The sequence below is a fragment of the Wolffia australiana genome, chromosome 16 (assembly GCF_029677425.1).
Source record: "Wolffia australiana isolate 7733 chromosome 16, ASM2967742v1".
Classification (NCBI taxonomy): Eukaryota; Viridiplantae; Streptophyta; class Magnoliopsida; order Alismatales; family Araceae; genus Wolffia; species Wolffia australiana.
The window spans coordinates 6,074,417-6,096,408 of NC_135850.1; the positions used below are offsets into that span (position 1 = coordinate 6,074,417).

At 40.7% G+C, this 21,992-nt stretch overlaps 2 protein-coding genes across 5 annotated transcripts; one reads left to right on the forward strand and one right to left on the reverse strand.

Moving 5' to 3' along the window:
* Positions 1-452: 452 nt before the first annotated feature.
* On the forward strand, positions 453-5,243 carry LOC144713714 (uncharacterized). 2 transcript variants are annotated; one of them, XM_078588382.1, is made up of 6 exons: positions 453-754; positions 853-1,047; positions 1,128-1,987; positions 2,995-3,195; positions 3,980-4,141; positions 4,719-5,243. In XM_078588382.1, the coding sequence occupies exons 1-6, from the start codon at positions 565-567 to the stop codon at positions 5,223-5,225; spliced, it is 2,115 nt and encodes a 704-aa protein (XP_078444508.1). In that variant the 5' UTR covers positions 453-564; the 3' UTR covers positions 5,226-5,243. The 2 variants fall into 2 exon arrangements, with proteins under 2 accessions (XP_078444508.1, XP_078444509.1); XM_078588383.1 differs by having other exon boundaries at positions 1,173-1,987.
* Positions 3,906-10,419, reverse strand: SDG37 (SET domain group 37). 3 transcript variants are annotated; one of them, XR_013584129.1, is made up of 16 exons: positions 10,194-10,419; positions 9,710-9,858; positions 8,985-9,119; positions 8,620-8,674; positions 8,407-8,525; positions 8,229-8,317; positions 8,035-8,116; positions 7,783-7,887; positions 7,596-7,686; positions 7,363-7,482; positions 6,534-6,640; positions 6,058-6,127; positions 5,919-5,982; positions 5,528-5,696; positions 4,717-5,070; positions 3,906-4,169 (listed from the first exon to the last, which is right to left on the reverse strand). XR_013584129.1 is itself a non-coding variant. In XM_078588384.1 (14 exons), the coding sequence occupies exons 1-14, from the start codon at positions 10,348-10,350 to the stop codon at positions 5,537-5,539; spliced, it is 1,503 nt and encodes a 500-aa protein (XP_078444510.1). In that variant the 5' UTR covers positions 10,351-10,418; the 3' UTR covers positions 5,405-5,536. The 3 variants fall into 3 exon arrangements, 1 of the variants encoding a protein (XP_078444510.1); XR_013584128.1 differs by having other exon boundaries at positions 5,510-5,696; XM_078588384.1 differs by lacking the exons at positions 3,906-4,169; positions 4,717-5,070 and having other exon boundaries at positions 5,405-5,696; positions 10,194-10,418.
* Between the last annotated feature and the right edge of the window lie 11,573 nt (positions 10,420-21,992).

Consider the following 21,992-nt stretch of genomic DNA (forward strand, 5'->3'; position numbering starts at 1 on the left):
GTCCCAGAGCAAAAAAATCTTCCCGTTCGCGAGGTTGGACGAAAATCTGGACAGAAATTCTTCCCGAGACCTCCAGACGGGGCGGTTTTCGTCCACTCGGACGACAAAACCATCCCGTCCGGATGTCTTGACGAAAAATCCATCCCATCTGCGTCCCTGCACTGATTCCGGATGTCGTATGGGATGATCTTCGTCCCCCCGTCCATCGTCCACAGACGATCCAGAACTATGCTAATATTATCTATTCATCCAATTATATCCAATAAACATTTTCTGATTACATATCTGAACAGTAGCACCCTAAAATTGTATCCAGTGGGGGGGGGGGTTGTTCTTATTCTTCATCTTACGTCATCTTCCGGGTTTGAACTCTGAAGTGAAAACGCGAATAAAGATCGATCTTTCAGGGCGGCAAAGGGCGCAAATTTGAATCTTGCGGGAGACCCACCTCTCAAAATCTCGTTCTGCTCAGCGGGTTCTTCTCAGAATGATCGATCGTCGTCTTCGCCATTGCTGGTGAGCTCTCCCTGGCCGACATGCCGTTGAACTCGAGCCCTTTCGACAATGAAGAGGAATGGGTCTTCTAACCCTCCACCTCCGATCCCTCCCACTCGCCCATTGTTACCAGTTCGCCCACCGCTCTCCTCCGCCGAAGCAAGCCTTACAGTCTCCTCTTCCATCTCCTCCTCTTCCCAGTCTCCGCAGGACTTCCTTCGCCATGTCCAGGCCGCCCTCAAGCGCCATCGCCCTCACTGTAAGCCATTTTCAAGCTCAAATCCTCTTTCGGATTGTAGCTTTTGATCTCTAATTTTGCATTTCTGATGGTAATTTTGCTTCTGCTTGCTTCCCCAGCTATGGATCTGAGCGGTCTACGCGCTAGCAGGGTTCCTGTCTCTTCTACTACGCCGCCCTGCTCGACATCCTCAACCCTAACTTCGACGCTGACAAACTTAGCTTCGTCCAATGAGCGCAAATCCGCTGTTACTCTATCGTCTCCCTCCCCGCAGACAGCTGCTGAAGCAAAACCCGAGTCTAAATCACATCAAAGTAGATCTCCATTACAGCGGAATGCGCTTCTTTCCTTTCTACCTTCCTCTTGCTTGTTCTTATTTGTCTCTTTCGCACAGGTGACGACGACATCGCTGCTCATTTGACTTCTCTTTCGTTGGCAGAGCGAGAAGGAAGCACAGACCCAGAACGGAATCAGTGTAATCTTCTTCAGCAAACGGAGATTTCCGGATTCCCCGTCAAGCAGGAAGATAAATCAGGAGCAAGAGAAGGTCAGCGGAACGGTGATCCAATCACTCAACCATCGGTGAATCGTTCAAGCTCAGACCCAAAACCCAATCAGTGTAATCTTCTCCAGCAAACGGAGGTTTCTGGTTTTCATATGAAGATTGAAGATGGAACAGAAGCAAGGGAAGCTCAGCAGATCGCTGATCCGATTACTCAAGCATCAGTGACTGGTTCTTGTGCCACTGCTCTTTCTCTTCATCCTGCTCAGGGTTTGCAATCCACCCGCCAAACACTTCCTGGGCAGACTGTTGGGTCAACGCAAATGTCTTCTTGTGTGGTTAATAGCGAGATCAAGCCTCCAGAAACTACTTCTGGCGTCCATGAAATTGATTCCAAAGTCAATCAACAATCTGAAAAGCCACAAAATCAAGTGAATAATGACGATGGTGGGTCAAAGGGGGAGCCTTCGCAATCTACAAGAGGGGAAAAACCTTCTTCTAAAAAGAGAAAGTATGATGCAGACTCGTTTTTTAAAGTTCAAGGAAAGCTGTACCAGAAGCTGGGTAAAATTGGCAGCGGTGGTAGCAGCGAGGTTTATAAGGTGATAACGTCGGACTGTACTATTTATGCTCTAAAGAAAATCATTCTCAAAGGCCGGGATTATCCCACGGCTTATGGGTTCTGTCAGGAAATCGAATATCTGAAAAAGTTAAGAGGGAAAAGCAACATTATTCAGCTGATTGACTATGAGGTACATAATTCATATAAAACAAGGCCCGCAAGTGTTTATTCTAATATTTTCCGTTTCTAAAGTCGTTTTTGTTTTAGAACTCGTAGGGTTTGATATCCAAATATCACATTTAAGAGGGGTTTTGCTTTTTCTTGGAATTTTATTTCTTGAAAATTTTTAACTTCTTTGGACTGTGTTAGGTGCTAGGGCTGAGGTTTTGGTGAATTTAGAATGATGGGAAAACAAATCTAAAAAGCAAATGGATCTGAAAGTATGAAAGAAAGATTCCTGAGAGAATAACTCTCAGTAATACTTGTTTTCAAAAAGAAAACTCAGTAACATTTTGGGAACAATAAGTAAGCGGAGGTTGATAATCGATTACACCTCGATGTAGAAACTTAAGCGTTGTATAAAGATTTATTTTGGCCTGTTAATTACTTCCATATCATTCCAAAAACTTTATTGTTGGGCAACTTATTTGCTCTCCGAAAGGAAAAAATATTAGATTTTATGAACTTCGTTTGATTCACAGTCGTTTTAATCTTTTTTGCGAATCTCCTCTGGGATATGAAGTGAGATTTTGAGATAATGATATGCAGCAAGTTGGGAGTAGCCGGTAGCCTTTCCCAGTTATTTTTGAAAGTTTATTTTTCTTTCCAAACCTTAAAACTCTTGTAAAAAACATTTTCGTCAAATATATATATATATTATATATATGTAGAAAATATTTAGTTGATTGTCATTCCTGATACTCCTCATTTTCTCAAATTCGTCTCTACCTTAGCCTCGAGTTTCATTATCTATTAACGGTTCTCGATTAAATGTTTTGGGATTTAAAACCATTTTGTTGACTTACGTGAAGTAACTTGGAATTATGTGAAGCTTCATTATTTTTTTGTAGGGGAAATTCAGATAAAAGAAGATATGATAATTCTCTTAGAGTTCTCTTTCAAATCCAGTTTTGTCTTTATAAGAATATCCTTTTTGGTCTTCCGTATTTGGCCATTTCATTCCATATCCTTTCGTAGGTAACTGACAAGACTCTGTTTGAAGAGGTTCTAACTAGAGGCACGAATTCCAAACACAGCAGTATAAAGGATGATGTATACATTTATATGGTGTTGGAATATGGAGAAATTGATTTGGCGCGCATGCTTTCACTCAAGTGGAAAGATTTTGATAAATGCAACTGGATAAGTTATGAGACCTGGATTCGGTTTTATTGGCTGGTAACTTCTTTTTTATTTGTTTTCAGTTATTTAATTATTTGGTTATGTTGGATAAAGTGCCTTTATTCCATTCCGCCTGATATAATCTGACCTCAGTTAATTGGAAATATCCAGCTCCTTGTTGCATCTATGATGGATTCATAACGTTTATGAACTAAATGTTGTATTGTTGCATCATAGAAGCTGATGTACATGACCTTATATTGAAGAGAGACACATCAGCTTCAGACACATTCTTGGGTCTGTTCCATTAGATTGAAGAGTATACTATATTCCGTGCATTGAAAGTAGGGTTCAGCGTTATATGACGAAATTATCATCTAAACTTTCATCATTGTCATCGCCATCATTGTTGCAGACGAGGGACAGTGATGAGTTTGTCATCATCACAAGGTCATTTGATGATGATAATGGTGATTTCATCATCACCATTATCCTTGACCCAGACGAGTAACTCTATCGCAATTGTCATCCTGGTGAAGACGAATAACGAGGATGACGGTGACTGATCATCATCCTCTCTGGGATGCCAAATTCTAATTGGGGGAGCATGGTGGATATATTATTGAACTTAAGAAGAAAGTATTTCTTGACAAAGGTTTGTGCATCCCATCAAATAATGGAGTTCTCATGAGGTTTCTTTTGTTATAAACATTTATGACCTTGTAATTTCGCTTCTTTCAAAAGTAAAATCAACGGTAGAACGCATAAACATGAATAAAATTACACACGCAGCCTGTACATTTTTTAAAATATTGTTTGGTTACTTTTCCAATATTTTCAGCAAATGCTGGAAGCTGTGAACACCATCCATGAAGAGCGCATTGTACACTCTGATCTGAAACCTGCCAACTTCCTGCTCGTCCAAGGTTCACTCAAGCTCATTGACTTTGGGATTGCCAAGGCCATCTCAAGCGACACAACAAACATCCAACGTGATTCACAGGTACTAACCCCGTAATTGTCCATTCATCCTAATTAAGGAAAATAATGCAAATCTGTTATCATCCTGATTAACATCGCCAGAAATTTCAGAAAATTCAGTCTTATCCGCTGTTAGACTTCAAAATCTGACCATTATGATCATCATGATACAGGAATCAAATTCATTCGCAGGTCCAAATCCCTATGTTCATTCCCCAAAATTGTGGAAAGTCACCCATTCATCATGCTGGTGTTAATGCCTGTATCATGATGATGATAGTAGACTGCCATCATTATCATCACTGTAGTCATCATCATCATCGTCATCGCCACCATCATCATCCTCAACACCATTTACAGGTCCAGATCCCTTTCTTAATACCCTCTTACGCATAGAAGGTCGCCCATCCATAGTGATAATTAAATTCCTGTATCATGATGATGATGATAGTAGACTGTCTTCATTAGCATCATTATAGCCATCGTTATCATCATCATTGATGTCATCAGAATTACCGTCGTCATCATCATCATCATCATCATCATCATTGTTGTAGTTAGCATAGTGATAATCTTCAATAATAAGGAAGTACTTACAGGTGGGGACGCTGAACTACATGTCTCCGGAGGCATACTTGTGCAATGAACATGATGCCGGGGGGAACATGATCAAATGCGGAAGGCCCTCAGACATCTGGTCGCTGGGTTGCATTCTGTATCAGATGGTCTACGGACAAACACCATTTGCAGACCACAAGAGCATCTGGGCCAAATACAAAGTGGTGACAGACCGGAATCACAAGATAGTATATAAGCCCGTATCTAATCCTTCTCTTGTTGACTTGATGAAAAAGTGTCTAGCATGGGACCGGAATGAACGGTGGAGGATACCCCAACTGCTTCAGCATCCATTTCTGGCCCCATCCATCACTCTTACTGACGTGGACCCACCTGATTCAGATAAAAATCAAAGGAAATTGAAGTCTCTGTTTCGAAGGATCGAGGCATATTCTCGTCTACCAGAGGGCTCAAACATGGCTGACGAGTTGGAAAAGTTTGTGGCTGAACGTAATATCTGTTCAATTGATGTACATGATCTTGGATAAAGAGGTTTCTAATCTTTAGATATCCGCAGTAAATGAGCTCCTCATCCACAGGCAAGTGGCATCCAATTTTTTCAAATTATATATTCGGAGTAGTTAATGAGTTCTTGATCTACAAAAAAGGTAATGAGCATCCAATTTTTTCAAGTTATATATTAGGAGTAATTAATGAGTTCTTGATCTACAAAAAAGGTAATAAGCATTCAATTTTTTTATAAAGGCAAAGGAAATGCATGGGTTAAAGGTAGGGAAATAAGTTTTTAGTGAAATTACAGTACTTAATGTACCAAGGCTTAGTCTAGTACACTCTTCAATTAGCTGCTGTTAAGGGCTTGCATTTGTCTGACACAACGTGCTTCTTCCAGCTGACTCAGCAACGATCCCATAAAATCTGTTTTTGTCCCGTGTGTAATCCGCAATATATCCACAGCTTTTGTGAAGGATTTAAGAGCGACATCCGTGTACTCAAGTAGCCTTGTAATCATAGAATCACGGCAAAAAGGACATTATTAGCAAAGCAGAAAATATATAAAATGCGTTCTGCAGCATAGAATTATGCAACCAGAACAGAAAATCAGATGATCAATCAAAATGTTATCTAGTGTCAATTACGCAAAGGAACTATAGAGTTTAAGATGGGGACAACTACGCTGGGTTTACTTGGGAACATAAATATGATTAAGGAGAGATGGATACCATTCTAATTTTCCACATGTGTAATGTTGAAGTCCAACCAGGGGATGAATAGCTGGATAAAGCCCTACAGAAAAGATCCATTCCAAATAATTCCAGCATTTCAAGAAGAGAAAAAAATGAGGGGAAAATGAAGACCTACTCTCATACACAAATATTGTTAATCGGCAATATGTCAAGGCTTGGCTCCAGCTTTCAAGCTCCATATATATCTGAACATAGGAGAAAATGCTAGCTAGGATTATTGCTATTAGCAGTAAAATGTTTTCATAGTTCATTAAGGGAATCCCAAGAAATTTAAGGGAATAAAGTCTGCCATGGCTACAGTATGACTTCGCACATTATAATTCCACATGTCCCAATTTGACTAACGATTTAATCCTTAAGGTACATGAAAACAAATGATTGGTTTACTACATTCATTCGGAGCCTGTAAATTATTATTTTATATTATCTTAGTTTTAAAGATTTATAATTAAATATAAGAAATCCTTTTTGATGCGCCTACTAACTGCGGTGGTAATGAACCTAAGGTGTATCCTTCTTGGCTTGAGAGCCTACAGAACCGAACCTTTAGAAGAAAGGAAGAGAAAAGGCAGGGAAAAAAATGAAAGTTACCTTCAGAAGAGTTTCACGGGTTCTCAAAAGGTCAATGGAAAGAGGGTGGCACAATTTGAGTTGATATTCTTCGATTTTCTTAAATAATGCATTCGCTTCACTGTAATCTAGACCTGAGTTAAGACTGATTTATCATCTTAAAACATGTAGTAGTCAATAAGGCGTGCAATTCAGCTCTGCAAAAGGTTCGAGAAACAGTACATTTAAAGGCCAATTAACTGTTGGATAAAGAACATAATGACAATGATTCAAAACGTTACTCCAGAAGAGAATCTATCTGAAGCTGATAAGAACCTTGATCTAGGTTTGTATTGTGGGAAAGAGGTAGAGGGCAAAGTTAGATGCTCTCAAGGATAGAGTTAGAACAGGACTGATCGGAAAGCTTCAACGAGGTTGGCGAGTAACAGGAATAATCGGAGAGATAAAATGGAAGAAGCAGAGATCAACTGGGGATGAGGTAGAGGCGATCATGAGGGATGAGAATCACAGAGGAGAGACAGGACTTAGACATCGAGAGGAGAAGAGATAAAGGGCTTCAACTTCATTCTTCTTAGTTGCCCTCCTAGAGTTAAGGTTGCCCGACTTAAAGGAAATACATAAGGGCCAAACAACCAAAATGCCCCTAGAGGGCTATTACGATAAAAATAACCCTAGATAAGATGGGTATCATGTTATTGTTCAAAAAAAAAAGATGGGTATCATGTAAGAGATAAACATAGCACACAACATAAATCACGATTTCATTTTCGAAGAGGAAATATAATGACTAACAGATTAATATCATTTTTTTTTCTGAAAGAACAGATTAATTTCATTTTATACAGGATACTGTTGCATGACAGGGAGTCAGAACCCTTGTCCTTCAGAAATTTTATTTCATCTTCCATCTTATTTATCTCTTGACGATCTCGAAAAAGACCACATTGCTGGCATATGAAGCCCCTGCTGTCTGGACAAGGAAAGAGTCGTAAACTTTCTAAAGACCAAGAAATTGGAATAAGTAGCAAGGAAGACAGTGTAAAAAGGTAGGATAAATTCAGGAAAGAACACTGAGTTTCATACCGTAATCGAATTCCAGAAAGCCATTGCATGTCATTTTTTTGCAACGGTAACCTTCCATGATGGCAACTTCTTTTGCATGATCGTTATCATTCTATTAAAAAGCAGAAAAATCATGCTAAAGTCTTTAGTTTGTCGAAGAAAGTATACAAACATGGAAATTTTTTAACAAAATTGACATTTGCCCTACCATTGTCACACACTGACGGCATGCACACACAAAGTAATATTGTTCGCTCAATTCCTTCTGCCGTTTCTTTGCCGTTGCGGCAGTATCTATATAACTTACTGAAACCTTGAAATTAGAAGAAAAGAATGGTCATTATATAAGTAAAACAATGTGGGATGAAGGTGGTGAAGAATTCCCAGGTGAGGTGTGATTGATAAAATGTTCATTTTGAGATAATAATAGACAACTACAATGCACAAATTAGTGAGCTACCTCAGTTCCCTTAGTTATGGGCTCGATGGCTCGGACAACACCCACCTTGCCTTCAAATACTAAAACAGCGTTCGGCAAGCAACTGCAATCTCCAATATTTTAGAATACAATGTTCCTGCTGATTCTATGTTCATGCTGATTATTCGAAATAGATTATGAACACCGATAATAAATATGAACTCGGAGGAGAGAACCTGTGGTTAATTATAGATATTACAGGGTATAGTCCAGTTCCCCTGGGCTGGAGTTCACTATCACAGATAGTGTGGGCATTGCATGAGAGCTACATCAAAGAATAGAATTTCAACAGATCTTCTAGAAAATAGACAACATTTTCGAAGCTATTTGCACTAATGACAATCATTTAAATACCTTTGAGAAGATTTCTGTAACTTCTTTTAAATTGATGTCCATGTCAGGAAGTATCAGACTCACAAGGTTTGCCATCTGGGCGTAGAGTATGAGCTGTTCATCGCGAAGATCAGACATATCTCGAGGCAAAAAGAGTTAATGGTAGAATAAGAATGTAACCATTGAGGAACTTAAAAGCTATTCGCAGGCCAAAATGGCAAATGATCAGGATACGAGAAACCAGCGCTTCCACCAGCTCATAGTTATCTGTTTCCGTGCATCTAATCACCTAAAAATGAAAGAAAAAAACCGTCATAGTAGGTGATACACAGTTCTAACGCAAATACTCAATGAATGAGTTTGAATGACTGTAAGAGAGACCGTGGAGGATTCAAGTGGTTTTAATCGGACCTTCATTGATGGGAAAAATGAGGAAAGATGCATCAAAAAATTTAGAAAGATTACAATAAATGTTGTTCCCTAGTCTAATTAGCCATTGAAGGAAATAATGTAAGTGCCAAGAGATTCGTCAAGAAATAAAGAAAGACAATACATTCTTAAATATCTAAATAAGAACACAAGGGTACAAATAACAATACCTTATCCTCCTGAAGCTTTCTCCTCAGCAGTAATCTCACTATTAAACATATTGTCGGAGTCAACATATTTCTCCTCTCTTTGCTCAGTTTTGAAAGGGCTTTACATTCAAGTTGGTGCAATTTCCAATCTGATTTCTGGGAAATTTATAATCCAAGGATTTCACAGGATTCATTTAAAAATATATAGATTTCCTTTAGAAGCAAATATTAAAAGAGTGGAAAAGTGGAAAAAAAACGATAATTAGGGGCCCTTGATTTGTTTCTGGCTCATCTAAGTGACGTGTAAAATTCCAGATATTCCATTCAAGAGCACCTACGTTGTTGTTTGCTCTCTAGACATGGGTAAGTTGATAATCATATGGTCCTGTTAATGCACATTATAGTTATCGTAGGGTCCTCCTACTTTCCCAGATAAGAACTCTTCTACTGAAACAAAGAAAAACATGTCGAAAGTTTCAAAAGAGCAATCAGGCTCAGGGTAATCGAAAACTGAGATTGTTCACCGGTCCAGGACAATTATTTCCAGCCTTTATGATTTAAATGTCAATCTCCAATGGTTTACAAGAATCCTTAGAATTTCTAAGAATCGTCTCTTGTTCTATAAAAGCAAGATAATTATAGAGGATCGGTAAAAGTACTAAATAAATATTATTTTTTTCTAACATTCGAATCTGTGTCATCAACTTTCCAAGAGACAAGAAGAAAAAAAATCGGGAAATACATACCTGACATGATCTTCCACAGTACCAAGCCATCTGACATGATGAACATCTTTTAAGATTATTTGGACAAAAACATTCCTCACAACTTGGGCCGGCGGAGGAGGAGAACTTTGGTTTTGAGGCGTAAGGTTCCTGCTGAATGACAACCTCTCCTGCATCATCAACTCCCACAATTCAAAATGAGAGAGTAAAATAAAAGAAAGAGATAGAGCCTATTCTCCAGAAACTGCTGAATTGTCATTCGAACTCATACATTCGAAGAGCTCTTAAAGAAAAATGTAATGCATAGGAGTTTAAGCATAGTAAAAAAAGCCACACAAACTTGAAATGGACGAATATAAAACAGAAAATGAAATGAAAAAAAAGAGCTTGAACATCTCTGCCCTTCAAAGATAGAAACTTTATAATCGCAGGAAACCTAACCCACAAACAGGAACCAAAATAACCAGAAATCTACAGAGGAGAGAGGCATAAAACGAAGTTGCACCTGGGGAAAAGTCGCGGAGGGCGACGAGGCCACGCCCTTTATTAGGAAATTCGACGCTTGCAAGGCCGCTGTTTGCGAGAGCGATTTGAAGCTCTTCCATCCACTCGCTCCTCTCTCTGTAGAGCTCTGAGAACAGCGGGAAGGAACGCCCCCCCATGTTTAAAAGACTTGTCTGCTGCTTCTCCTCAGAATCTCCAGTCTGCTTATGAAAAAAATTGGCTTTAAAATGCTAAAATGGAGAATTCTTTTAAACAAATTCTTCGGTGTGATCATATTTAAAGCTAATTCTTTGAGAGAGAGAGAGAGAGAGAGAGAGAGAGAGAGAGAGAGAGAGAGAGAGAGAGAGAGAGAGAGAGAGAGAGAGAGAGAGAGAGAGAGAGAGAGAGAGAGAGAGAGAGAGAGAGATATAGGAACCTAATTAAAGTTTCTAAGTGGATCAAGCATTTTATGGATTGAAACTGAATGTAGATCACTGGGGCCAGAAAATAGATTAGGACTTGATCTAACCCACTGGGTTGGATTGTGTTACAATGCTCGGATTGAATAACCCAAACCGATTTGATTCAAACTGCCAGTCCGGGTCAGACAGGATTGAATTGTTCGAATTAAAATGAAATAAAGAAAATGAATATGTATAGTAAATGAAAAGAGAGAGAGAGAGAGAGAGAGAGAGAGAGAGAGAGAGAGAGAGAGAGAGAGAGAGAGAGAGAGAGAGAGAGAGAGAGAGAGAGTCTCCAAAAATGTTGAAGGCAAAAAATCAAACTCGAGACGGGAACCTAGTTAAGTTTCTAAATAAAAGAATCTTGAAAGTATCGTATAATTTTTTTTACACATTCTGATTTCATATGACTTGATGTTATCTTCGTGCAACTACTTGTAGAGTGTCATCAAGTTTTCATATTGATTTTCTACAAATGCCAAGTCCATTGATATATTTAGGAAACGGCATATCCGGGACGTGAAGCCCCGAACATGACGGGACGGATGACGATACGTGACAGACGGTGACGTGATGAAACTTTCGTCACATCACCGTCCCATCACACGCCCTAGCATTTTCAAAAAATCTGTCACGTTCTCATCATGTGCCACTACTTGCGGCATCCCATCACATCCCCATCACTGGACAGTGCCATTGTCACGTGTGACGGAAAAAAACCCTGAAAATCGTAGTTCGCAAATCACATGCATATGTTCTTTCTCTCACAAGGCACAACGTGTGGTCTGACTCGTGATGACGAAGGGGTTTGAGGAAGGAAGACTGGACAAAGTCTTGAAGGAATGAAGTCTGGGAGGAATGACAGCTGACTCGCGACAGTCAAGTCTTGGAGGCAGAGAGTGGTCTGGTAAGTGCGTCCCGTTTCCTTGGTTTTGCTTTTATTCTTCTTTTTTTTATTTTTCTTCATATTCTTCTTCGGTTTCTTTTCTGCCTCTTCTTTTGTGCTGTTTCTCTTGACGGAAATCATCTTGCTCAACATGAAAAGGGTTGAAAGGAGCATTGTTGTTTATTGGGCATTCACAACTGGGTAATCATCTTCTAATCTGACTATTCCGTAATGGGATCATTCACAATTTCAATTTTTACATGATGAAGATTGAAGTCGGTTGCTTAATTTCTGTTAGTTTTGTACAGCAAGTTGGATAATAATCTTGAAACTAAATGTAATAAAAACTTCCTATAATAATTTAACCAGTTTTTTTCTCTTTTGATCTGCCAAATGATTTTCTTTCCATAGACTTGTATTTTTTTTATTTAAATTTGGATCTCTCAGATAAAACCATAACTGTATTTTATTTCTCATGAATTGCCTCACTAGAAGTATTTTATTCATATTGAAAATGACTAATGGATTAGTTAAATAGATAACTATATGAATGTCTCCTACTTTTGTGCCCTGATAAAGAGAGTAAGGCAGAAACTTATTCGCTGGAATTTGAATGTTTACTCTCTCTCATTGTTTCTCTCATGGAAAGTTATTCATTGTTTACTTTCTCTTATGTATTATATGACTGTTTGAATTTAGGTAAATGAGGTTATTTTAAAATTTAGATAAATGAGCATTTTTGTGAATTTAGCTCAATGCAATGTCTTCAAATTTATCTAATAAATTATCTGAGAAGAGTTTATCTCATCTCAATGAGCTAGTCTTTGATGGAATTTCCACGTGGCGACATGTGCGTTGACTCGGGTGGAGAGTCATTGGCAAATGAGGTTCTGGAAATCCCTCTGCGTTTGGTTGGGGCATCTCGTACCAAACGCAAAGGGAAGGTAGAAATATTGAGATATTTCACAGAGGTTGGGTCAAGCATATGCATGTGCCTATTATGCCGCTAACAAAAAGATGACCCACTACGAAATAGGTTGAGGCGCCAAGAGGGGTCCATGAACATATCATGGAGGCATTTGCAGTTCAGTCATGGTGGAATCTATGCTAAGTTGAAGGGCATTCCTTCTGATCAACGCTCTATAACTGAGACATACAGGCAGGGTTCTGTAGTGATGAAGATACTAGAGAAGACGAAGGAGATTATAGCGCAATTTTTTGTCTCACGGACTCCCCATGGGCCATCGTGGACAATGTGGGGCTCAAGATCATGTGGAAGTACGTTGCTGAGATGACAGTTGACCCGCGAGGATTGAAGGTAATAAAGGCTGCAACACAAAAGCTATATGAGGTCATGAAAGGGAGGCTCGTAGAGTTATTAGAAAATTTCCCCAATGTCTCGTTGACACTGGATGTGTGGACTACTGAGAATTATTGTGGCCTTCTGGGCATCACGGTTCATTGGGTGAACAACCGGTGTGAACTATGTGAACATGTGCTTGCAATACACGAGCTAGTGGGGAAACACGATGGGGAGAATATGAGCATAATTGTGAAAAATGACTTCGGTTTGAGAACGAAGGTCGGCCACAACCCATCAAGCTTCATTCTGTAGTATACTACTTTATAACATAACTTACTATTTTTCACTGTAGATTAGCACTATCACTACAAACAATGCCTCAAGCAACGGGGGGATGATATCACTACTAGAAAAGGAGCTTAGGCCGGCGAATGACCATTTCACAGTGGACCGACACATTACATGTGCTGCCCACGTGTTGAACATCATTGTTCAAGTTGCCTTGAAGTCATTGCATGTAGCAGTGAATATACATCCCCTCGGATTGTAGACAGCTGCATAATTGACGAAGGAGATGATATTGCATATGACACTGACATAGATGATTTGGATGCCATGCGCGAGGCCGCGACGAGTCATGTAGACATGGTGATTCATGATACTGCCCCTTTCTTGGGGGATGCGGTGGCCCGTATGAGAGCCTTACTCACAAGCATCCGAGCAAAACTCAACGATGTCATCAGTACGTGAAGACATCCAAAGATATCGGGCAAAAGAACCAAATCCCATTAGACTGCCCAACACGATGGAACAATGCGCATGACATGTTACATGCTGCATTGGAGAAGGGAAAGGTCATCGATTTCATGGCTTTACGATTATTGTCTCTAACAGAGAAGGACTTGAGAGTCTCTTGTGAAGATTGTCATTTTGTAGGCCAACAAACTATGTTAGTGGCTTGAAGACAGTGAGAGTTTTGGAAGCACTACGTATTTTCAAGGCCTTGATGAGATATATTGATACTATCCTACATAAGCTTGATATGTCTACAATCTTCACTTTGGGAAGAAAGTTGACCGCTGGTCAAATCGCATCTATACGACAAGCTTGTGAGAGCATGAATATTAAGATATTGATGTATGAGTAAATTATATCAAGGATTGTGCTATCACAACAACAACCATTCTTGACCCTTTCAACATGGGGTTGTCACTCAGTCCTAGGGTAAGTCATGATGCTATGGTATTTGTGCGACGACTAATGCCTCTTCATGGGGACCAAGATCTAGCTTGTAATGACCATGAGGATGATGACTGGCTGATGTCAAACGTTGTTGGGGACGTCGTCCGGCTGGCATTGAGTATGATGGTTTGGTACCGATAAGGGATGATGGTATCGAACGTTGACGGCGTTGTTGTCCGACGGATGAAACCCTTGTTGGTTTGATGCTTTGGTTTGTCCATGGAAATCACGTTTCCATGGATGCGGAAGCGTGGTGGATCGATTCACAATCGATCTTTTAAAATCAACATACTGAGTGTACCTTTTGGGGAACTCGTTCCACCCTTGACTTTGTCGTTCCAAGATCGTTCTGAAGCTGTTCACGCATCCGGCCTCTAGAAGTATCCATGCGATCACTCGGCGCTTTGATCTCCACATCTTTTTCTTCAACTCTTCTTGAAGATCTAGAAGATCTCCTCACCATGAAGACACTCTTCCTTGGATGAGTGGAGAAGAGAGTGGAGAAGGGGAGAGGCTCTCAAATTATGCTTGCATGGGTCCTTAAAATGAAACCCCTTTCCCTCTTTATATTTCACTTAAGGTTTTTCTCAAAAACCCTCCAAAGAAAAATATATCCACCAATGCCCTTATGACCTTGTGCGTGTGACCCTCTAGGCCCATGTGTCGTTCTTATTAATAACTTTAATGGCTCAATAACATTTATTGACCAACCTTATTAATTAACTATATTAACATATAGATTAATTAAATAAGGATCGATTTAACCCAATCGACAGGTTAAGTTTCCAGCCCGTGGGGTGCCAAGGTACACCTCGTGCTCTAGAAGATACCTAGTAGTCTCGAACTCTCTCATGGAACCTTTACCATCATCGATTACCGTATGTGTATAATCCATTATCCGCGTGAGACTCTCGAATGACTTAGAGTATGGTTTATCGTCAAACCTTAATCCGTCATTAGATTAGTACTGATGCGTAACGGGGATCATTAGAGAATGCCTTCTCCAATATCCTCACTACCTTGGCCAGGGATTTTTCTGCATCGTCTTCCTCGAGTCAATATCCTCTTATACTGAGGGTGGATGATCGCATCTTGACCACTCAATCATCTCTATAAGCTTCTTACTAATCCGATCTACAACTTATTTGAATCCCTTGATTAGAGGCTCGTAAGTCATAGTCAATATGTAGTCGTCCACTCACGAGATGTCCTTGGTGTCTCAGGTCATTGGATCACTTATACAACTGTGAATTGAATCAATCTGATTGACATTTACGTATAATACCATTCAGGGATTCATACGGATCAATTCAGTGTACTCTTTCTCCAAAGCGCACCCACTATCTGTCCTTAGTGTCACCACACAAATAGCTACAAGATCGGCTATACTTATCGTATAAGTTCGATCAGCTAGTGCTATTCTATCTGGATAATTAGATGTCCGTCTCGACTATCCATCAAATAGGAATATTTGGAATACATGTTCTAAGAAGTGATCAGTGTATTATGATCTCATCATAATTCACTCAGTCATTGCACGTATTCATGGACTTCATTATAAACATCACACGGAATAATAATGAACGTAAATATTTTATTCAATGAACTTAAATAAACATGGAATGTGTGATTGACTTGACAACCACATAATATCTATCAACCCTAACGGGTTATGTAACTACGACGTGATGAATGGGTGTCCTACATGTCGTACGTGTAGGCTCCGACTCGAGGGAGGCGCTGAGCTCCAAGCTAGGACGGGGTTGCCGGGTGGCGACGATGGTGGCCTCTCATACCTTGTTGGAGTGACAAAGGCGTCTACCGCCGAACGGATTCTATCCATAGGGCTCGCACGTAACAGACGTACTTGTCCGTACAAGTAAGACACTCGTAGAGTCGTAGTTTTCTTTCAATTTGTCTCTCTCACCTACCTAGCCCAAGCATGGTGGAGTCGAGACGAAAGTATACTACAAAAGGTAAGCAAACGAGCGTCGGGAGAGGATGGCGTACCTTGTCGGCGTGGCTCGCGGTGTAGAATTCCATCGATGTCAGCGGTGGTCAAAACAGGTGGGGCGGAGAGACGCCAAAGAGCAGACGGCGGCTCGGCGAGCAAGGGAGGTGATGCCGGAGCGATGATAAAGGGGCAGAGGAGAGGAGACGAGGGCGGCAGCATTCGCGGCTCAAGCCACGACCGGTCTCAATCGGCGCGACCCAAGTGGTGGCGTGACATCGACCAGATGGGTAGTTATGGCGAGTAGAGTGGCGTCGGGACAACCCACCTTCGGCAGATGATCGACCGTTGGCGCATCAACTGTCGGGGGTGTGGTCGGTTGACCGGACTCACATGGCGCTTGGGGACAATTGCCTCAATGGTTGCAACTCCCGGCGTAGTGCATATAGTCTGATGTGTGTCTCAGCTCGGTGAAGGGGGGAATCAAACACTTGGTGGGCGGCGTCTGAGCGATGGTTCGTAACGATCCGGAGCCCACTCACAGCCTTTGGACGGAGTCGGCGCCAAGTCCACTATTCCCGGAGTAACCCATTACTGGTGTCAATGGGAATTAGGCGTGGCTTCCACCACTGCCCGTGTTCTCGCCTGCGGCAGAACAATCGTAACTGTCTCCCCACCATGAGGGGGTCGACCCTGTGGTCTCCCTGAACAATGGGTAGAGTTTTCCCAATGACACACACGAAATGGGGGCAGCTTCGATCACCTGAACACCACCGGAAGTAGGTGGACCACACATTTCAGGTGGAAATTATCAGCCGGACAGTGCCGATGAGGATTCACGTGCCAGAAAGATGGCGGCAAGAAATTCTTGCGGCTGTTTGAGTTCCTGCGGCAGGTCGGTTGAGGCATCCACTCAGCGACAATGGAAGTCATCCGATCGCTCAGCTGCAGAGCAAAATTGAGCGACAGGTTGGGAGTATTCCCCTAACCTCCACCATCGGGCTTGTGTTCTTGGAGCGAGAATTCACCCGTCGGGAGTTCAATGCACACCCAGCGACTAGGAGTCGAAAGAGACCTGCGGGCAAGTCAAAATTCCTTTCACTATCCACCTCGTTCTCCTCTTCTCCCCTCCCTTTCTGATATCTCTTCACTCTATGAAGGGGGAGACCAGAAATTCAACACGATTCTTTCTTCTGTTCTTCCTGGTCTAAGGGATTAGGGTGCCCCCCTTTTCCCTTATAAAGGGGGAAAGGATGGGCCCTTAAGTGTGTCAACAAAGGGGAGGAATAGGGTCCATAGGGGGCCCTTATAGAATGGGCCCCCATTACACATATAGGGGGAAATTTAAAATTAAAAGAGAATGGAAAGAGGATGAGAAGCCCCCCTCCCATGACGATGAAAACACGGGTACGGAATGCATTGCAGTGTGACAAAACATGACAACGAATGCAGGAAAAAACACAAAACACGAAAACGAAACGATGAAAATGAAGATAGGATATTTGAGCATTATCACCCGATCTTCGACGACGATGGCAGGCGGCGCAAACGACGTTGTCGACGATCTTCGATGGCGTGCGCCATCACTGGCTCACTGAACTTATCGATGGGGTAGCACCCCCCTAGAGAGAAGGAATGATGGGTACCCACTCCAACAGAGGAATTGGAAACTTATCTCCAATCAACAGAGAAGAAGGACACAGATACAACACTAGGATGGTGGGCACGCATAGGTGCACAGACTTACCTTCGACTATCTACCCTTGCGTAAGAGTTTCTTTCAGTATGCGCGACTAGTGCCCCAATAGAGCATTTATTCTCTGCAGAACGTGCAATCATCACTTTAGAGAGGGTACATCTTACTGTTGAAAGCATTGAGCTCCTAGTCACAGTGAAGTGTTGGTTACGTGCCGAGAATGCTCAACTTTGTGATCGCGATAATGTCAAGGACTTTTCTAACGACGACTAGTATGAGGTATTAATACTATTTTTTACCATTATTTGTGTTTTTTATTTGCATTTGCATATCTTTAATTTGTTTGATGTCACCTTTTGTATTTCTCCTTGAGTAACCAATGTGAACTTGATTGATTGTCTGGAATTCATATTCACATTCATATATACTGTATTGAGATTAGGTCTATTGAATGTGTGGGGTGGATGCCAACATAAAGGTTCAGAAACAACAACAAGAAGTCCTGTATTTGTGCTAAGTAATCATCCCAAAGAGACTCTTTCAATGATTGTAGTTTTTTGCCATATATAGTTATTCAATGATTTATTCATTGTGTTAACTTTGAACATTTCTTTGTGTTAAGTTAATAGATGGAGATTTATATTACATTTTAGGTCAAGTAATTTAAACATCATGTTTAGCTTATTGATTAGATGAAATTTTGAATCATATGGCATCCAAAAGTTAACTCAAAATTCTTCATGTTACTCAAAATTCTTCATGTTATTCAAAATTTAATAATACAAGTCATATTCATTATTATTCATGTAGGAGATTAATAATGAAGTCCAAGGTTGTGCGCCACTCATGGTGGCTACTGAACGACGGGTTCCGTAAAATATTTGAAAAAACTCTTTGTACCTTTATAAACACACAATGTAGCTTCAAACATCTCATTTTCTATACTCGACTTATTGATTTGGTTAACTAGATTCAAAGGTTACATGCACTAGGTTCATTGGAAGTTTTTATGTTATATATTTAAAAGTACACCAGGATCATATACTTTAAGTTAAAGGGTTTTTACAGGCAGTCCTGTTATGTTAAAAAATACTCAGTGCAAGTTTCTCCTTGGGTCTCCCCTTTTTATCCCTTCTCCTTGAATGCAATCCCTTCTTGGTGTGACTCGAATGGTGAGAAGGCCTACACAGATCCCTAGTGACACTAATAGAGAATATGATGAGTATATCTGATGTTAAAATTACCATGTGAGTAAACCCCTGATGACTCTCAATAAGTCATCAAATATTTAGACTTTTAAGTATCAAAGCATCAAGAATATTTAGTTAATTCATGTGAGTTGTCATGCATATGCATTATTTTATAAAATTACTAACCCCACTTGATTCTTCGAATCAAGTGGATTATATTTGACATTTTTTGGTTAGTAAGTTCAGAAACAGGTTAAGACAACCAAAGGAGGACGACAAGAATCAAGAGGAGTTGGCGAAAATTCAAGAAGAAGAAAATTCCAAAAATGCCCCCGGGGCATGTGTTAAGAGAAACCTATAAATACTCTCTTGAGAGTTCATTTTGAGGTTGTCCAGAATTTCTCTCAAGGAAGCTAGGGCTTGGAGAGAAAGGATTTCTGCAGACCTTCCAAGGCTGATAAGCATTGGAGCTGGGAGAGAAGCAAGCTGAGGAGTAGCTGGAGCACGACGATCGTCGCCTTGCCTAGAAGGAGTGACACAAGGAGGCGTGAGCGTTTCAGTTTTAGTGCAATCTTCTTCTCCCTTCTAAGACAATCAGAGTTGGGCTGAAGATCACAAGCTGTGTCTTCAGCATTTCCAATTTCTGTTGTTCCTCTGGTTATGCTTGATTTCGAATCTCAGAGTTGATTGAATCGTTTTCCATTCTGTTCTAGCAAAAATTCCATCGTTCTCCACATCAGATTGTGAAATCCATCCCTGAAGAACTTCCAAGCAGCTAGCAACCCAGGCAACAGCCTAGGTTGCCAGCAATCCAAGCCGCGGGGAACAACGCCGCACGCAGCAGCGCTGCGCGCAACAGGCTCGCCCGCGCGCAGCAGCAAAGCGAGCAGCGCTGCGAGCAGGCTCGCCCGCGCGCAGCAGCGCAGCGAGCAGGCTCGCCCGCGCGCAGCAGCGCAGCGAGCAGAGCTCGTCCGCGCACAGCACCGCCGCGAGCAGGCTCGCCCGCACGCAGCAGCACAGCAAGCAAAGCTCGCCCACGCGCAGCAGCGCTGCAGCAGGCTCACCAGCGCGCTGAGACGCCGCGAGCAGGCTTGCCTGCCCGCAGCAGCGCCGCGAGCAGCGCTCGCTTGCGCTGGGTGGCAACGTGCAAGCATGCGCGCAAGTAAGAGCCTGCGTTCAGGCCTACCTGCACGCAGGGTGCTTGCTTATTTGCCCCAAGGGGCAAAGATACACTGTCAGCAGATAAATTCTCTGCTGACTGACCTACTCAGTTAAATTCTATAAAGTTTACTTGTAGAAACTAACTGATAACAATTTAACTTAATTATAGAACTGAACTTAGCAGTCTGAGTTTTAATATACTTCGAATTAAAAAAAAGGAAAATACTCTAAATTTACCTGCTCCTTGTGGATCGACACCCCACTTGCCCTAAGGCTGTGAGGTTATAAATTGTGTTAGATAAGCTCAGTCCTCACACGATTAGACCGATAAATACCCCGTAAAAACACCCCAAAACTGAGATTATCAACCCCCCCAGCAGGCAGTCCTATGATGTCATCGAGCATCTGCACGGCTTGTAATGACTTGTGTGAAGAACCAATCAATAGTGAGTTTTTTATGAGTAAGATGATATGATCATTGGATGTTTCTCATCCTGGATGTTGACCATTATAGAAACCAACATGTGGGATAGTATCTTTTCATGTTATCCCCCATGTTTTTTTAATTGAATAATGGGTTTCTCAAACATGTGCATAGATATTTTTTGTCTCTTGATATTGTTTGTATTTATCTATATAAAGTCAACTTTTTATGGCCCCTGTCTAGTAAACACCTTGAAATAGTGCACTCAAAGGCTATCAATATGGTTAAAAAAGGTCTTCATGTAAGGTATTATGTCCTTCACTCTCAAAATGTTACAAAGATTAGACAATGCTACATCTTGGTGGCCATCTTCTTAACCTTCCAAGATGAAGCTCAGAGTTAAGTTTAACATATTAGATACTAATTAATAAAAAAGAAAATTATAACTAAAAATTTCCACGTTTACCTTATTTTATCTTGGGGAGACTTCTCATCCTCTCATTTTCCTTTTCTTTATTTTCTTTTATATACTTTGACTTTCTCTTGCTTGTCTGCAGGATGCAAAATAAACCTCACGTCGTAGCAACAAACACAAATAGTAACAGTAATGTTTCCCCTCTTCCTCCAGTTTCTTCTTATCTTTATGTAGCCTCTTCCTTCCTAAATTTATTTACTATTTTCTCTTCCATACTCCTCTCTGATCAAATGTTGATTCGACGATTTCCTTTTCGTTACCAGCATGTTATATGATGGTAAGAAAAAATGTAATGTAATTTCCTTTTCTTTATCTCTTCTTATCTCCCTGTCTTCGTCTCCTCTAATTCTCTCTTCCTATGCAGTTTAGTTATGCGTGATTCATTGATAAATAAGGAAATCAGAGAGCAAGGAATTACGATAAATAAGTCAAAATATCAATAGAAATCTCTTTATGACTGTCTTCCAAGCGTATGGCATAGAATCTCCTTTCCTTCCCGATCCTGCATAAAAAAACAAAATATAAAGCCCACAAGATGCAAAATAACCTAAACACCAATCACTGAATTTTTTGTTCGAATCTTCAAGTTTTTGCTCACAATTTGTTGGTGAGGGATACTATCTTCAACCAGCATGTAATATAACATAAAGAAAAAAAAATTGATTTCATTGATCTTTATATATCCTTAATTCCCTGTCTTCATCTTCTCTAATGCTCTCTTCCTAAGGATTTTAGTTGTGCGTGATTCAGATATCATAAGGAAATCCGAGAACAAGCAAAATATGACAAAGAAGTCAAGATATCAATAACTCTCTTGGTGACTGTTTTCTAAGCATCTGGCATAGATCTCCTTTCTTTCTCAATCATGCAATAAAAAACAAAATAGAAGGCCCAAATGGTTCACCTCGGCATTTGCAACCGAGTTATATCAATGATTCATCCGACAAATCTTGACAGACTCTACATGCGTAGAATAGTTTATTAACTTATTTAAGAAAACAAAAATATTTTTTTGAAACAAGTTTGACCTTA

Coding starts and splice junctions, on each gene's coding strand:
- LOC144713714 (XM_078588382.1), top strand. CDS start 565: ATGAAGAGGAATGGGTCTTCTAACCCTCCACCTCCGATCCCTCCCACT. Junction 1,048..1,127: donor CGAGTCTAAATCACATCAAA/GTAGATCTCCAT, acceptor TCTTTCGCACAG/GTGACGACGACATCGCTGCT. Junction 4,142..4,718: donor ACATCCAACGTGATTCACAG/GTACTAACCCCG, acceptor AAGTACTTACAG/GTGGGGACGCTGAACTACAT.
- SDG37 (XM_078588384.1), bottom strand. CDS start 10,350: ATGGGGGGGCGTTCCTTCCCGCTGTTCTCAGAGCTCTACAGAGAGAGG. Junction 8,675..8,984: donor GAAAGCTTCAGGAGGATAAG/GTATTGTTATTT, acceptor TTTCATTTTTAG/GTGATTAGATGCACGGAAAC. Junction 8,117..8,228: donor ATATCTATAATTAACCACAG/GTTCTCTCCTCC, acceptor TGGAGATTGCAG/TTGCTTGCCGAACGCTGTTT.